The sequence below is a fragment of the Mustela putorius genome, unplaced genomic scaffold (genome assembly GCF_011764305.1).
Source record: "Mustela putorius furo isolate JIRA1106 unplaced genomic scaffold, ASM1176430v1.1 tig00000421_pilon_pilon_pilon, whole genome shotgun sequence".
NCBI lineage: Eukaryota > Metazoa > Chordata > Mammalia > Carnivora > Mustelidae > Mustela > Mustela putorius.
The window spans coordinates 6,645,205-6,660,602 of record NW_025421375.1 but is presented as its reverse complement, the minus strand read 5'-3'; the positions used below and the strand labels follow the sequence as shown (position 1 = coordinate 6,660,602).

At 37.7% G+C, this 15,398-nt stretch overlaps 1 protein-coding gene and 1 non-coding gene across 3 annotated transcripts in view; both read left to right on the top strand.

The window, feature by feature from the left end:
• Positions 1 to 15,398, top strand: part of HAUS6 (HAUS augmin like complex subunit 6) — a 39,794-nt gene that overhangs the window by 23,482 nt on the left and 914 nt on the right. Inside the window, exons 12-16 of one of the 2 annotated variants that reach the window (XM_004782286.3) lie at positions 3,922 to 4,003; positions 9,331 to 9,397; positions 9,654 to 9,839; positions 11,672 to 11,807; positions 12,902 to 13,978. In XM_004782286.3, coding sequence (XP_004782343.1) covers positions 3,922 to 4,003; positions 9,331 to 9,397; positions 9,654 to 9,839; positions 11,672 to 11,807; positions 12,902 to 13,978 — 1,548 coding nt within the window. Of the gene's footprint in view, positions 1 to 3,921; positions 4,004 to 9,330; positions 9,398 to 9,653; positions 9,840 to 11,671; positions 11,808 to 11,930; positions 12,477 to 12,901; positions 13,979 to 15,398 lie in introns of those variants that run through there. The other variant, XM_045079656.1, reaches the window with a different exon arrangement.
• Positions 9,120 to 9,250, top strand: LOC123392024. Its single transcript, XR_006606698.1, has one exon.

The following is a 15,398-nucleotide window of genomic DNA, read 5'->3' as shown; positions in this document are numbered from 1 at the left end:
ATTTGACAGACAGAGATCACAAGTAGGCAGAGAGGCAGGCAGGGAGAGAGGGAAAAGCAGGCTCCCTGCTGAGCAGAGAGCCCGATGTGGAGCTCCATCCCAGGACCCTGAGATCATGACCTGAGCTGAAGGCAGAGGCTTAACCCACTGAGCCTCCCAAGTGCCCACACACATTGGATTCTTATACAGTAACACTTTGGACACATGTATATATAGGGATAGTCTTTCAGAAGCTAACATGTTAAAAGAAGAGGAGTTCCTGGAATAGCAAATACTCTGTAACGGAGCCATGGCTTTCTGCACCAATCTTGTTTCCTTCCATGCTTCCACTCAGATACACCCTATGCTATACACCGAACTTGTACCCTCTTCTCCCAGTACCTTTATGTCCTCATCACATTCCGCATTCTTGGGCCAGGTGCCTTTCTGTCTCCTTGCATTCCTGTGCATATTTCTCTCATACTATAGCAGCATGCCATCATTCTCTACTCCTCAGTAGTCTTTTTCCTAGACTGACTCCTTGAAGCCAGGTCTCTATCTTTTCTTTCTTTGTCCTTGTTAGTATAGCAGTGGCACATAATTATTGATGTGTTGAGGAATAAATAAATAAATTGACTGATGTTTTAGATGCTGAGCTGAAATATGCTAAATAGTATAATTTTTTTGGCATTGCTAATTTTTTTAAAGATTTTTTTTTAAGATTTTAAGTTTTTTTAGAGATTTTTAAAAGATTTTATTTGTTTACTTGACAGAGATCACAAGTAGGCCGGGACACAGGCAGAGAGAGAGATGGGGAAGCATGCTCCCTCCTGAGTAGGGAGCCCGATGCGGGGCTTAATCCCAGGATCCTGGGACCATGACCTGAGCTGAAGGCAGAGGCTTTAACCCACTGAGCCACCGAGGTGCTCCTTAAGATTTTTTTTAAGATTTTTTTTTTAAGATTATTTGACAGAGACAGTGAGAGAGGGAACACAAATGGGGAGTTGGGAGAGGGAGAAGCCACCAAAGCGTGGCTTGATCCCAGGACCCTGGGATCAGGACCTGAGCTGAAGGCAGATGCTTAACAACTGAGCCGGCTACCCAGGCACCCCTGGCCTTGTTGATTTATGTGGTAATTGTATGATCTGTGTACCAAAACAAGAAGCAAGGCTATATCATATTGGAGAACTACGGACTGGCACTTTTTTTGAAATTTGGTTTAGTATAAACCTATCATTTGAAAAAAAATTTTTTTTATTTCGGTTCACTTGAGTTAACATAGAGTGTATTATTAGTTTCAGAGGTAGAATTTAGTGATTCATCAGTTGCATATAAAACTCAGTGCTCATTATATCAATATGTGCCCTCCTTAATGTCCATCACCCAGTGATCCCATCTCTCTAGCCCCTTCCCCCTCCAACAACTCTCAATTTGTTTCCTTTGTTTATTTACATATATATATATATATATATTTAAAGAATTTATTTATTTATTTGACAGCAAGAGAGCATAAGCGCCGGAAGCAGCAGAAGGGGAGGGAGAAGCAGGCTCCTGGTTGAACTGGGAGCCCAATGTAGTGCTAGATCCCAGGACCCTGGGATTATGACTTGAGCCAAAGGCAGACACTTAACTAACTGAACCACCAAGGCGTCCCTTATTTCCTTTCATTAAGAGTCTCTTTCAGTTTGTCTCCCTGTCTGATTTTGTCTTATTTTATTTTTCTCACTCTTCCTCATGATCCTGTTTTGTTTCTAAAATTCCACATATCCGTGAGATCATATAATAATTGTCTTTCTACGATTGACTTATTTTGCATAGCACAATACCCATGTCATTTACAAATGGCAAGATTTCAGTTTTTTTTTTTTTTTTAAAGATTTTATTTATTTATTTGACAGAGAGAGATCACAAGTAGGCAGAGAGGCAGGCAGAGAGAGAGGAGGAAGCAGGCACCCTGCTGAGCAGAGAGCCCGATGTGGGACTCGATCCCAGGACTCTGAGATCATGACCTGAGCCAAAGGCAGCGGCTTAACCCACTGAGCCACCCAGGCGCCCAAGATTTCAGTTTTTTGATGGCTGCGTAATATTCTGTTGTGTATATATATATACCACCTCTTTATTCATTCATCTGTCAGTGGACATCTGGGCTCTTTGCATAGTTTGGCTATTGTGGACATTGTTGCCATAAATTTTGGCAGATCAGATCACTACATTTGTATCTTTGGGGTAAATTCCTAGTAGTGCAATTGCTGGGGCTTAGGGTAGCTCTATGTTCAGCTTTTTGAGGAACCTGTGTACTATTTTCCAGATTGGCTGCAGCAGATTTCATTTCATTTAACAGTGTAAGAGGGTTCCCCTTTCTCCGCATCCTCCCCAGCATCTGTCGTTTTCTGACTTGTTAATTTTAGCCATGCTGACTGGTGTGAGGTGGTATCGTTGTGGTTTTGATTTGTATTTTCCTGATGTTGAGTGATGTTGAGCACTTTTCCATGTGTCTCTTGGCCATTTGTATGTCTTCTTTGGAGAAATGTCTGTTCATGTCCATTTCTTTGACTGGATATTTGTTCCTTTGGGTGTTTGAGTTTGATAAGTTCTTTATAGATTTTGGATATCAGCCCTTTATTTGATAAGACATTTACAAATTTCTTCTCCCATTCCGTAGGTTGCCTTTTGGTTTTGCAGTTTCTTTTGCTGTGCAAAAAGCTTTTTTTCTTGATGAAGTCCCAGTAGTTCATTTTTGCCTTTGTTTCCCTTGCCTTTGGAGACGTGTCTAGCAAGAAGTTGCTGCGGCTGAGGTCGCAGAGGTTGCTGGTTGTGTTCTTTATGATTTTGATGGATTCCTGTCTCACATTTAGGTCTTTCACCTATTTTTTTTTTTTTAAGATTTTATTTATTAATTTGACAGAGAGAAATCACAAGTAGACAGAGAGGCAGCCAGAGAGAGAGAGAGGGAAGCAGGCTCTCTGCCGAGTAGAGAGCCCGATGCGGGACTCGATCCCAGGACTCTGAGATCATGACCTGAGCCGAAGGCAGCGGCTTAACCCACTGAGCCACCCAGGCGCCCCTCTTTCACCTATTTTGAATCTGTTCTTGTGTATAGTATAAGAAAATGGTCCTGTTTCATTCTTGCACATATGGCTGTCCAATTTTCCCAACACTCTTTGTTAAAGAGACTGTCTTTTTTCCATTGGATATTCTTTTCCTGCTTTGTTGAAGGTTAGTTGGTCCCTTTCTGGGTTCTCTGTTCCATTGATCTGTGTGTCTGTTTTTGTGCCGGTATTATACTGTCTTGATGATTACAGCTTTGTAATACAGCTTAAAGTCTGAAATTGTGATGCCTCTGGTTTTCTCTTTCAACATTCCTTTGGCTATTAGAGGTCTTTTCTGGTTCCATACAAATTTTAGAGTTGTTTATTTCAGCTCTTAACCTGCCACTCTTTTTATAAGAGTTTATTCTAGATACTCTCTATCTGTCCTATTTCTATACTTAACAGTTAAATAATTGTCTTTTCCTTTTTTTTCTATTTTAAAGATACTATTTATTTATTTGTCAGAGAGAGAGAGCACACACAAACGGGGGAGTGGCAGGAAGAGGGAGAGGCAGGTTTCGTGCTGAGCAAGGAGCCTGATGTGGGACTTGATCCTGGGACTCTGGGATCATGACCTGAGCAGACACTTAACAGACTGAGCCACTCAGGTGTCCCATTGAGTAGTTGTCTTTATTTATTTATTTTTTAAATTTTATTTATTTTATTAAAGCATGGGGGCAGGACTGATGGGTAGAAAGAGCTGCTGAATAGTTGTCTTTTTCTGTTAGCATTTATATTAGTCTTATTTTTCTTTTTCCTTCTGTTCAGAAGTTTTTCTAGAATTTCAAAAGATCCCTGGATATTAGAATATATAAATATAATTAAAGAGTAATTAATGTTTATTTTCCTTTAGATACACCTAAGCAACACGACCAAGAAAATGATTGCATGACAGCCAGTAATACATTGGGAACTGGACATGATCTAGGCAACAGGTAAAACAAATGTGATTTTCATATTGACTATTTTCCTTTTTCATTAATTTAGTTTCATCTTCATCTAATTGCCATGCTTCTTTTCTATGGGGTCATCTGTAATTTTCTTTTCATAACCAGAGAATATTTTTCCACCGTGGATCCACATTTTCAGGAAAGATTCAAAATTTTTTATTTATTTTATTTTATTTATTTATTTTTAAAAGATTATTTATTGGGCGCCTGGGTGGCTCAGTGGGTTAAGCCGCTGCCTTCGGCTCGGGTCGTGATCTCAGGGTCCTGGGATCGAGTCCCATATCGGGCTCTCTGCTCAGCAGGGAGCCTGCTTCCTCCTCTCTCTCTCTCTCTCTCTGCCTGCCTCTCCATCTGCTTGTGATATCTCTCTGTCAAATAAATAAATAAAATCTTTAAAAAAAAATAAAATAAAAGATTATTTATTTATGTATTTATTTGACAGAGAGAGAGATCACAAGTAGGCAGAGAGGCAAGCAGAGAGAGAGAGGAGGAAGCAGGCTCCCTGCTGAGCAGAGAGCCCAATGCGGGACTTGATCCCAGGACCCTGAGATCATGACTGGAGCCGAAGGCAGTGGCCTAACCCACTGAGCCACCCAGGTGCCCCAGATTCATACATACATTATAGATTATACATTATAGATTGATAAATACGCATTTGTCCCCTTTCTCTTGTTTGTCTAAATGCAGGGATTCATAGGGGATTATCTAATGTTTGAAGGGGAAAAAAGCACATATGGAAATTATCTAATGCAAGCTTGGGAATTTTTGCCTTTTTGTGCCTGTGAACTTCTTAAAACCACTTGTGGCTTTGACAATCCAAGAATTAAGAGCTTTTGAGATCATCTAGTCTCCTAGTTTTCAGACTGTTCTGTAGTGCCCTCTGATGCTGTGGATTAATCTAATTTAGCCCATCACTGATCTGACCCTTTCCCATTTCAGCCTGAGCAGCTAGTTCTTTTCTCTGTATTATATGTTGGGGGTTTTACATGCCATTTAATAAAAAGAATTCCATGCTTTAAAAAAGAACGGGAGGACTTCTGATTCAACCCAGTTCAGAAGTTTAACAGATGAAAAAACTAAACCTTAGTTTATTATAATATCCTTCAGGAGTATTATTTTCTTTATTGCCTGTTTTCTTTATTAATTTTCCTATTTTGGCTCTTTAAACAGATGCCAGATTATATAAGCCAAAATCTCTAAAGGTATATAATCCACCTGGGGTATATATGTATTCTTTTTTGAAACTAAGAATTATTAAGAAGCAATCAAAAACAGACATACTGTCGGGGCACCTGGGTAGCTCAGTGGGTTAAAGCCTCTGCCTTCCACTCAGGTCATTATTCAGGGTCCTGGGATCAAGCCCTGCATCGGGTTCCCTGCTCCCCCTAACCCCTGCCCCCGCGCTGCCTGCCTCTCTGCCTTCTTCTGATCTTTGTCTGTCAAATAAATAAATAAAATCTTAAAACAACAACAACAACAAATCCCAGACATACTGTATAGGTGTTTTATTATTTTTTGTTTTCTGACTACCCTTTGACCTAAATAGTGATCTTTTAGTCCAGCTTCCCCATGTAATTGAGGCACAGATATGGAAACAAATTGCTTAGGATAATTTAAATGAAAATTATAAATTTTAAATGAATTGAAGTTTCTCGTCATTCTGTATACTCTTGTTTAGTTAAGTTCAAACAGCATAACAAGAGTAAAAATTTAGATGTGAAATTGAGCTATTGGTGGGATGCCTGGGTGGCTCAGTTGGGTAAGTATCTGCCTTTGGCTCAGGTCATGATCACAGGGAGCTGGGGTCAAGTCCCACTTTGGGCTCTTCGCTCAGCGGGGAACCTGTTTCTCCCTATGCCTGCTGCTTCCACTCGCTCTTTCTCTCTCTCTCTGACCAGTAAATAAATAAAATCTTAAAAAAAAAATTGAGCTATTGGCAGTTTCCTGTGTAGTAATTTTCTGATTTACAGGAGGTCAGGATTACATGTGGAATATATATTTTTATTCTTAGATCTGGATGTGATGTTGATTTTCAGAGTACCTTAAAAAAAAGGAAGACATCTATTGTGAAGACTTGACATTGAAGAGATACTCAAGTTACTGGGCTTCAGTGTTTCACTCTCTTATCACTGTTGTTCTTAAAGCATCCTGAGGGGAATAGTTGATGCTTCCCAGTCTCATCTGTGTTTTTGGTTTGTCTTTCCTTGAGAGAGCAAATGAAATATTTGATTCATGTTTGTTGCTGGACTAAAGATTGATGGAGGCAGTAGATTGATTCATAGATCAGATTTTATTTATGAACTCCATTCATCTTCAAGATTCTTTCTTGAAGTAGAATTTTGTACTAAGATATACTATCAGAATTCTATAAGAGCCAGACACTTAGCCCCTAAGAATTTAGTTCAGATGGAATTTTCTTCTTATAGGAAAAAGAGGTTGTATTAAATATACTTTGATTCCAGACTTATACTCTTCCAGGCATTTAGATCTTTTAATTATCTTCTGGTACTTTAGTTATAGCTTTGGGGTATTGAAGGGGGAAAGTGAAGAAGAAGGGTGTTAGTGGTGAGGGACAAATAAAAGCTCGATGGGATATGAACGATTATTCGCGCTTGATAGCAAAACAGAAGGAAGGTGAAGAATTGAGTCATGTGGAAAGCTTGTTGCATAGAATTCTTTACAGTAAAGGTGTTTTGTAATAAAATGTTTTATTAGTAATGTGTAGTGCGAGTAGACTGTACTTAAGATAGTATCCTTTTTTAACGTGTAGTTCTGCTGTTGTTTGTATGGCATCATCTTAATGTCAGTACCAGTGTAGTTAATTTGGAAATTCATATGTGGATATGATCAATAACAGCTATCAATTAAAAAACATGGAAATAGTGTAATTTTTAGGGTAATTACTGTGTGTTATTAGCCCTTTTTTTTTAAAAAAAAGATTTTATTTATTTATTTATTTATTTGACAGAGATCACAAGCAGGCAGAGAGGCAGGCGGGGTGGGGGGAAGCAGACACCCCGCTGAGCAGATGTGGGGCTCAATCCCAGGACCCTAAGATTATGACCTGAGCCCAAGGCGGAGGCTTAACCCACTGAGCCACCCAGGCGCCCCTGTTATTAGCCCTTTAATATCCAGTTGTCATCTACAGATACCAAAATAGAAGTAGTTTTCTCCATAAGCCTCATGGCTGTTTTTGATCAGAGTGGGCTGATGGAAGCTTTACCATACTTAAAGCCAGAATTCAGTGATTGATGGTACCTTTGTTGTACACTCTGGGCTCAACCTTTCTTTACAGTGATTTCTGGAAGGGAGGGTTCCATGATATTTCTAGTGGTGGCAGTACAGTTCTAGACTTTTAACCTCTACAGTTCTCCTTTATTGCATTTCAGATATAGGGCAGTATGATCTTGCTTGCATGCCAACTAAATAGCCTTCATCTTAGAAATGGACGTCTCATTGCCTCTCTCTCTCTTATAATTTCCCTTATATCTTTGTTATTTGTAGATATATTGTAACAATGAAATAAAAATGAAGAATAATTAGCTAAAATTTCTAACAAATCAGTTGTTGGACTTTTTTTTGCAAGTTTTTTTTTTTGGAGTTTATGTACAAACAAATTTAATACATTTGGAATTTTCTAAACATTAATATATGTAAGTACAGTTGTTTGGTCGTTTCTGTATGTTAACGTTATTTTACTGATTTTTTTACTTATAATGACTTTGTAACATTTCATTTATTTTAGACTTAGATTTTCCTCAGTTTTTTTACTACTATAAAAAGCATGTCTTCAATTATTTTCTTTTGGATGTACTCTTTCCTTAGCATAAATTGCCATAATGGGAGCAACACGCTCTCTCTTTATCTGTTACAGTGCTAGGATTTTGTGGGCCTCAGTTTTGGCGTAGCAAGCGTATTGAGGGTGACTGAGCCAGGGCTGCTTTAAAATTGGCTTGGATTGAGATGTTAGCAGGGCTGATAGCATGTTTCCAATTTAGAAAAGGAGGAGAGGAAGGGAGAGAATATGTTTCCATTTTTGTCTTTTATGAGACTCTGTAAGAATGATCCAAATAGAAAAATTTGGTGGTGTCTATTCCTAGAACCTCATGCTCAAGTGATGGTTTATTCATTGATGCAGTCAATCCATCCGTTAGTTACAAACAGGTATTGCACTTTCAAGTACCAGGCGCTATGTTAGATCCTGGCAATAGTCAGGAAGGACATAGTCTTTGTCCTCCAGGAGCTCACAGTCTGGTGTTGGCATCCTAGTGGCATCTTAGATTGCTAACCGTGTTTCAGAGGGCTTTTGGATCATTTTAATGTTACTTTTTGGAAAAATTAAGATAAAGTCACAGTAGATGATTAATTTTTTCCTTTGACATCTAGATTATATCCTGTGGAGGCAAAGTTGAGCTTTAAGCAGTTTCAGTGGTCTTGAATTATGTTTGAAAGGTAGATAATTCCAAGAAGCTCATATTTGAAAAGTTTGAAAAAGCATATTTGCTGTTACTTGAGATACTTTAAAGCTACTAATTTTGTACTTCTGGCTATGAACAGAAAGCAGAGCACCAACATGCTTGATACTGAAAGTGGTCTCTGTGGTAATAAAGTAGAAAAGCTTTGACCAGTGAGCAGACCCCATCCGTGATTGAATTTGAAAGCTCTTTGAAGATGAAGATGAAGTTATTGCTTTGACAGCTTTAAAAGTTTAATAACTTATTTTGTAATTGATGTGTAAGGTTTTTATGTTTATCCAAAGGGCCAAGAGAATCTAAGAGGGTAGGAATGCTATGTGTAGAATGCAGGAAACTGAAACTGAGCAACATTATAATTTGACTATAAGTGTAACTAAAGTATGTGCTATCACACAAGATTCAGCATAAGATAAATTGATTTTGGACATGAAAGATTAAAATTTTAAGGTCTCTGTTAGAGTGAAATTCTGTGATCTGAAGCCCAAGGATAATATAATAATGTGATTCTTGTTAGTTGAATTTGTGTTTACTGCGTACTCAAGTTTTGAGTGTTCATGAAGTCATTCAACCTTATAAAAAAATGTTGACTTAAAATATGTAGCGATTAAGGAAAAATGTTTACCGTTTGGGAGGCTGATACACAAATGGGGCTGAAGTGCTGCTCTGATTGTCACCATCCCTCCCTAGAATAAACTGCCTTTTGATGACCGGGACGAATTGAGGGAAATCGTAACGGACAGATACGGGGCAGACAGTTTCTTTAGATTATTCAGATCTAGCAAGTGAAGGAATTCTTTCTTGTACATAACTTGGATTTATTATCTTTTTTCCTTTTAGACCTGAAGCTTTCCTGTCACAGCCAGTTTCGTCATCAGATAGAAACAGTGTTAGATTACTTGAAAAGGTATATTTTAAAACAATGTTTAATCTGATCATACTAACTTTTGTTAAAATGCTATTTTTCCCGCTGTCCCAGTTAATTTGTACTTATATATGTCCTGTTGCTTCTAAATGGAAATACTGGAATTATTTAATTTTGCCAGTGAACATATGATTTCACAATAATGATAGCCTTTATAGGTTTGTGATAACTCAAGAGCCTCTAATGAAGATCAGCCAGAGTCCTTAAAGTTTTAACATTACATGTCTGCCTCCTTCAGGACATGAAGATAAGAACTCCTAGAGAAGGAAATGAAAAACCTTCTAAGAAGACACCAAAATTTGAAGTGAAAAACTCTCTATCATCAAATACTGCAAGGAGTACAGAGAATACTGCATTCACAGGGTCTCTGCCAGCTAAAAACAGGGATATATTCCAAAAAGAGCAAGATCATCTGGTAGAAGAGGTTAGAAAAAGATTGTAATAAGTACTCTGAAATATCTATTATTTTCTCATTGGGGTTGAGATTATAAGTGAAGTTATAGTTAATTATTGAATAACTGGGGTTAATTTGGGAAAGGAGGGCATAGATAATGAAAATTTTGGTTAAAGCAGAATTGGTTCTCCCAAAAAGTAGAAATAGATTTAATATAAACTTATTTAAGATTATATCCATGGTTTAGAAACCATGTCCCATTCTATAAATATCATCCTCCGAAAGTATAAAAATAACACAGGTATGGTGTTTTTGGAATGGACCATTACATGAATTGTTGGAAAAATACATCCAGTGATTATACTCTATCAAAATAATCTGTTTTTAAAAAAAAATCTGAATGTTGCTGTTGCTTACTTAAGCTTCCTCTTTTTTTTGAATATTAGAACAAAAACTATATGCAATATCGTATTATCACTAAGCATAGTGTTTATCCTTCTGCTTTCTAAATATTTTAAGAAGTCATTAAATGCATCATAGTTCATGACCTTAGTTTTCCTGACAAGTGACTTTGCATGTGTCTACATAATGCTACTATTGGTTGATAGTAAAATTGTACTGTTTACTGCAGAAGTTTACATAGATTCTCAAGCCATTCTCTGATGTTATTTTTATTAAGTTTCCCACAACATCCCATAGCATTGTTTGATTTTGGATAAGGAGCCTGAAAATAAATCAGCTACTTTATATTGCTGAGAGACTGAAAGAAAAATTTGGTTTAGTGCATATTGATTTAGGTATTGGAGTTTCCTCCTTTATCTCCATCTTGATCAAAGAAAGTGAACAATGTCCAAATAAGAGAGCTGGATGTCTAGTCACGTTCTTATTTGTAACATTAGGAGTTTTAACTGTTTCATGGTCTGTAAATACTTTAAAATATTTCAGGTTTATATTATTTCTCCTTGTTGGTTGATGGACTCCACGTAAAGGACGGTCAGTCTGTTTTTCTTATCTGATAGGAAGGAAAGACATTTTCAATGAAAAGAATTTAGCAGCAGGATGGGATGGAAAAGGAGAGTCATAAAATCTCATAAAGCTCTGAAAATAAAGTGAGATTACTTTTCTTTAATAGTGTTTGTGACAAGAATTATTTAGTATTTGAATTCTAAGAAATCTTCTCTTTTCATGGGGTGGGTGTGGGGGTCTATTTGATTATGGTTGTAGGATGTTTATTTTTTAAGGCTCTTGGGGCAGTATTTTTAATGCGCATGTTTTTTGTTTCCCTGTTTTATTGAAATTAATATACAGTACTGTTTTCATATTGTATACTTTCTCTACTTTAGAATATATTCCTATGCCTTGTTCACTAATTTATTATCTGATAATGAGGTTGCTGGCAAAGATGTATGTTGTCAGAGTGTATTTCATTTGTTAATAGAGGTGTTACTGTATTATATAAACTGCAAGTCGTTTATATAATTAAGACTTTCCTTGCTTTAAAACTAGTCACTTTACCTGATACAGAATTGTAAATTTCAAAGATGTGGCAGATAGTACCTTAGGTCACTGTGAAGTCAGGATTATTTCTGAATCTTCTCAGGTATAAAGATTTTTACCTTCTCTTTATATGGAATATCCAGTTAAGATAAGAAGGGAGGAAACAGTTTTGGGTTTAATTTCACCTTATAGGACTGTGCCTTGATAGATGATATACAGTGGCTGGCAGCTATGTTCTGAGTGACCTTTTGTGCGCTCTGCTGTGGTAGGGGCTGCTGACTATCGGGCTAATTTGTTTTCATCAGGGCTTTTGTTGCATTCTGCCAATGAATGTGGTAATTTTTGCTTTACCTTTTCTGTTTTAGGTTGCAAGGGCCGTTTTATCTGATTCACCACAGCCCTCTTCAGGAAGAGAAGTAAAATTAGAGGAACTATTTGATTCTTTAGTGTCTAACCCATTCTTAACAAGGAACCAAATTCCCCGAACGCCAGAAAACTTGAGTAAGTGAATAATGATTTCTATCACTTATTTTCTTCTTAGATATTACTTATACATTAGTACTGTTAGAACCATGGTTTGACAGATCTTCTGGAAACTCACTTTAGAATTCTTTTCTCTTTCAGTTTAGTGGCAATGGCTCTTTATTTGCTCGGATGTAAGGGACTTTTACAGAAGTATTACATGTGGGTGTTCTCACTGATAACGGCAGTTTGTAAGCAGTGTTATTTTGCCGTGATACTCCACAGTTTTGTTTTTGTTGTTTTACTTGGCTCTTTCCTAGAAAATATTTCAGTTGAGTACTTTTAAAATACCCTCTGCCTCCACATCTGACCTGTGCTCAACATTTATAGAGTACCTAGGCTCTCTCCTTCCAGTCAGCAGCTAGCGGCATCAGCCCAAAATTGTGCATATGGAAATCTTTTCTACCCCTCTCTAGCTAGCTAGACTTCCCAGTACTTTTTTCTTATAACCTATAATCTGTGTTGGCCAAATTTTGATTTTATTGTCCTTATGGCACATCATCCTGGCTGAATTCATACTTGAAGTTAAATTGATTCAGTTCAGGTTGAACCTTGCCACAGCCTGGATCAGTGGTCAGCAGACTCCGGGCTCTGAACCAAATCTGGCTTGCCCTGTGTATTTTTGTAAATAAAGTTGTATTGAACACAGCCTTGCTGATTTGTCAACATAATTGTTTGTGGTTGCTTTCATGTTATAGTGGCACAGTTCAGTTTTCACCACAGACCAATGGCCTACAAAGCTTAAAATATTACTTTCTGCCCTTTACAGAAAGTTTGCTGAACACTGCTTAGATAGATGAGAAAACATCTTTCTAATACCTGTAATTCGTATGTGCTATGTTAAAGTATATGCACAGTTCAGGGAAAGCTTTTGTTATTTGTGATCAGATGGAGAAGGAGTTTTTTGATGTTGTTGGTCTTTGGTTTATTGCTTAGTCTTGTCATCCCTTGGGCACATCTGTGGAACATATACTGACTCGCCAGTTTTATGTTGAGCACTAGAAATGAAAAATTTAATTGCATGCTCTGTTTGGAAATATTAATGAATTGTGTCCCCCACTTAATTTAATTAGTAAGTGAAATCAGGAGCTCATGGAGAAAAGCTGTCGAAATGGAAGATAATGAAAGTACAGAACCAATTCAGATGGATACTGAACAGAGAGAAGAATTGCCAGAATCCTTACCTGTGTCGCGAGAAGAATTGCCAGAATCCTTACCTGTGTTGCATAACCCAGGAGAAATTAGCAAGACCAGCTCTCTTGCAGCAAGCACTGTATCCCATTGTAGCCATTTCCATTTACCTGAAAAGAACGTTGTTTCAGATTGCCTCAAGTGTGTGCCTCAGAAACATGTGGTGACCAGTTACATAGGTGGACCATCGACACAAAATCAGTCAGATTTGTTAAGTAAGAAAATAAGGTGCAAGGAAGGTTTGGAGCATGCAGTGTTACAGAGCAAGCCTTTAGAAACCAGCCAACCAGAGACAGTCTCCCCTGCTCCAGGTAATAGGAGAGTTGTGATGGCTAGCAATGAGGAGGGGTCTTCTATTGACCACTTGCAAGCTTCTTACAAGGAACCTTTCATGCATAAAAGTATGTTATGGGACTCTTTTCAATTATCAAGTGGAACTAGTTCCAGGAGCTTAAAGGATATTGATGTTGGCATATTACATGAAACGCTTCCAGAAGAAGTTGGTAACTTAAGTCTTAATAGTTCCAGTAGTACAGAGGCCAATTTTAAACTAGAGCCAAATAGTCCTATGCACAGTGGCATTTTTCCAGATAGTGTTGTGGGAGAAAGACCAACTACTCCAGAATCAGACTGTAATTTACAGGCTATTTGCCGTAGATATGAGGCTCTGAAAAAATCTCTATCCAAGAAAAGGGAAGAAAGTGACCTTTCTAATCCTGAAACACTTGAAGGACACAAACCAGAATTGAGTCCTATGCCCACTAACATGCAAACAGATGATATGCTTGACTTTTTGGGCACTCAAGATTTGCACGTTGACTATAAAAAACCATCTTTACGCATGTCCCTTGGTGAAAGAAAACGGTCTCTTTCACCACTAATTAAGTTTTCTCCAGTTGAACAAAGATTGAAAACTGCAATACCATGTAGTCTTGGAGAACTTCTACCTAATTTAAAAGGTAAGATTTAACTAGACCTGTGCATATTGATCTATTGAATTTTTCTCTCAACCTCTTGTAATGTTGTATGCATTGAGTGCTGCATGGTCTTTATTGTTAATGTGATAAAACATTTTCTTTGTTCCTTTGACAAGCATGAGAAGAGTGAACATCTCACGTCTATGGGTACTTTTGAATATCACGTGACAGGTGTTTGTTTACAGTTAGTCTGGGACAGAGTGGAAAATAAAACCCTGAAACCTATTGCTTTTATAATACAATCAAAAGTAAATCTTGTCGAAATCTTGGCTAGTGGAGGATGGTTCTCAAAATGTTGAGTAACACTATGTATGTCAAATACCATTTTTTAAAAAGATTTTATTTATTTATTTGACGGAGAGCACAAGTAGGCAGAGAGGCAGGCAGAGAGAGAGGGGGAAGCAGGCTCCCCCCCTGAGCAGAGAGCCCGATACAGGGCTCCATCCCAGGAAGCTGGGATCATGACCTGAGCCAAAGGCAGAGGCTTTAACCCACTGAGCCACCCAGGCCCCCCTCAAATATCATTCTTGTAGTAATATAATATCTGTAATTTGTTTTGAGATAAATTTGAGGGGGTAGGTGATAAAATACGAAAGGTTAGTAAGTGTGTGTTTCCTTGTGCTGCCATACAAAGTACCACAAACTGGGTAGCTTAAAACAACAGAAATTGTCTCTGGAGACAATAAGTTCAAAGGCTGGAATCCAGAATCAAGGTGTTGGCAGGGCCGTGGTCTTTTGAAGCCACCAGAGGAAGATCCTTCTCGACTTTCCCAGCTTCTGGTAGCCCCAGGTGTTCCTAGGCTTGTGGTAGCACAGCTCTAATTTCTGCTTCTATCTTCACATGGCTTTCTTCTCTTGTGTGTCTTTGTGTCTTTTTTATAAGGCCCCTAGTCATAGAGAGGTTTAAGCACCCACCCTACTCCAGAATGAACTCATCCTAAGGATTATATTGTTAATGGCCCTCTTTCCAAATAAGGCCACATTCTGAGGTACTGGGGTTAGGAGTTCAACATGTCTTTTTGGGGTACATAGTTCACCTAGCAATATTAATTACTGAAGCTGGTTAATGGATACATTGGGCTAATGATAATTCTCTTCATTTTTGTATGTTGAAAATTTTCATCATAGAGAATTAAAAAAAATTCTGTTCATAAAGCATGTTAGAGCAAATATAGATCTGGTGATATAGATGCATCGTATGTCACTCTGATATGCTCGTTAATAATTAGACACTGCTATATTGAGAAGTATTTTAAGAGGGATGTTTTGATACTCTGGAGAAAAGGTACCTCAGTGAGAATAATGGTAAGTTTCATCATAATTATTTGCACGTGAACATTTTACTTACGAAGACTGTAATTGGCTATTTGGAATCTGTCCTATTTAATTTTTTTCTTTGTAA